At 51.7% G+C, this 2,174-nt stretch overlaps 2 protein-coding genes across 3 annotated transcripts in view; one reads left to right on the forward strand and one right to left on the reverse strand.

Moving 5' to 3' along the window:
• The window catches only part of NAA25 (N-alpha-acetyltransferase 25, NatB auxiliary subunit), a 77,971-nt gene extending 77,879 nt beyond the window's left edge, over window positions 1-92 (reverse strand). The window contains exon 1 of the mRNA XM_045296691.1: window positions 35-92. Coding sequence (XP_045152626.1) covers window positions 35-92 — 58 coding nt within the window. The remainder of the gene's footprint in view (window positions 1-34) is intronic.
• Window positions 93-369: 277 nt separating this feature from the next.
• The window catches only part of TRAFD1 (TRAF-type zinc finger domain containing 1), a 57,056-nt gene continuing 55,251 nt past the window's right edge, over window positions 370-2,174 (forward strand). For both annotated transcript variants that reach the window (XM_004709656.2, XM_045296770.1), the window contains exon 1: window positions 370-574. The gene's annotated coding sequence lies outside the window, so the exon portion shown is untranslated. The remainder of the gene's footprint in view (window positions 575-2,174) is intronic.

Consider the following 2,174-nt stretch of genomic DNA (forward strand, 5'->3'; position numbering starts at 1 on the left):
CGGGCTGGAGGCCCGGCCGGCCGCAGGCACTCACCGTAAATGGGTCGGAGGCGCCTGTCGTTCGGGTCCTGCACATGGCCCCGCGTCGCCATGATGACAAGCGCAGAAGCGCAGTGCGCACGCGCGGGCTCGGCCCCCGGGAAAGGACTCTTAAAGGGCCCGCAGCAGGCTCGCGCTCTATCGCGATAGTCGCGGGGGCAGGCGCTGGGATCGTGCGCGCCTGCGCGGTGCGCGAAGCCGCCGCTGGTCGCTGCGGCGCTCGGTCCCCTTGCCCACCCTCTTGCTGTGGAGATGCTGGGGTGCTGCAGTTGGTGTCCTTCCAGAGCCGCCGGCCGGGGGGTAAGGTGAAGGAAGAGAGTGCTTGGTCGACGTGGAGGCTCAGGTGCACCTGCTGATCGGCTCCCTCCTCGTCACCTGTTAGACTTGTCTGACGACTTGTGGAGGCGCCGGAAACTCCCCGGGGATCCAGGGAAGCCCAAGAGTAAGAATCTGCACCCAAAGAGTTCGAGAACCCTCCCCGCCCCGCTCCCGGGTGCCCAATGGACTAAGAAGCACCGGAAGAAATAGTCATTCAGTAGGTGCCTACCTGTCAGTGTGTTTTAAGCTCTTTATATGTATTTTCTCATTCAAGAATCCTAACAGCCCTAGCAGCTAGCTAGCTAGTTAGGAAAATTTAAAAAAAAAAACAAAAACCGTTGCTGTCCAGTCGGATCTACCCTGCCAGGTACACATTCTTAGATCCATTAATACCGGTCGGTTGCTTTATAGAACAAATCATTTTTGAATGCCCCTTGTGTGGCGTGCTCGGTTTTAGGCGCACAGGCGGTATCAATAAACAAATCGGACAACGCTTTTCTGGAGCACCGTAGTGGGGGAGACAGACGCTAGAATAGTGAAATAAGAGTCGGTGGGTGCCATCAAGGCGATTCTGGCTCACTGCAGCCCCCTGTGACAAAGTAGAACTGACCCCAAAGGATTTTGGTGATTCTAATCTTTACAGAGCAGCAGGTCGCCAGGTCTTGTCCGTGTGGAATCACTGAGTGGGTAGGAGCCTGGAGCTTTCCTTTCTAGCACACGAAGGCTTATGCATCAAGGTATCTCCTCTCCCCGTTTCCCAATAGCGCTATTGTCATAAACGTCCCATGTCATACACTTCTATAGTTCAAATAGGGTTTTAATATAGGGTTTAAATAGGGTTTTATATACATGACTACACTCAGTTCCTTCTCCCATATTCACCATTTGCTCCCCAGTTCCCTTCAGCCTTCAACCGTCTCCCACCCCTCTCCCCTGCACCAGGGTTTCTTGACAGTGGACTAAACCAGGGCAAACCAAACTTATTGCCACCATCCAGAGGATTCTGACTCAGAGTCACCCTGTAATACAGACGAGAACTACCCCATAGGGTTGGCCAGACTGTCAATCTTTCCTGAAGCAGATGACAACCACTTGTTCCCAAGGAGGGACGACTGGTGGGTTTCGACCACTGACTTTTGGATTGTGGCCAACTGCTCAACCACTGGCCCCCCAGGGCTCCTTGACAGGACAGTAGATGATAGTGAATGCTGGTGAGAAAAATAAATGCGGAACTGGGAAGAGGCAAGCCGCTTTGTAAAAGGGGAGTCCCGGAAAGTTTATCTCGGAAAGTTACATTGATGTAGATTTGAAGGAAATGGGACAGGTAGGGAGCAGGTATGCAGACTCTGCGGTGGCACAATAAGGCCACACAACTCATAGGTGTGATTCAAACCCAGGTCTTTCTGAGTTCGGAAACTGTGTCAGCCCTTCAGCTCAGGGTCCCCACTGGCAGCTTGATCCTGTCTACTGATGTTCCCTTACCTCCCTTTCTGGACCTCTTAGTATCCAAGACAATGAATTTTCTGTGGATATCTGAATCCCTTGGAGAAGCTGATAAATAGGAGCTTCCTGGCTTCTACTGCTAGAGCCACTGACCCAATAATTCTCAACAGGGAGGATCTGCTTTTCTGTAACCCACCCCCAAGTGACGCTGATATGGATGGTGCAGGGACCACACCTTGAGTGAAGGATCAAGAAGTAAAGTCATGAGAACCACCAGAAGCACAAGTTAACTGTTTTAAATGTTGGTTTTCCATACCTAAAAAAACCCAAAACGGTATTGATAACAAGAGTGGTGATCTTCAGACTTATGAAGA

The sequence above is a fragment of the Echinops telfairi genome, unplaced genomic scaffold (genome assembly GCF_000313985.2).
Source record: "Echinops telfairi isolate 266 unplaced genomic scaffold, ASM31398v2 ScPeMD7_7412;HRSCAF=8450, whole genome shotgun sequence".
In the NCBI taxonomy this organism is placed as follows: Eukaryota; Metazoa; Chordata; class Mammalia; order Afrosoricida; family Tenrecidae; genus Echinops; species Echinops telfairi.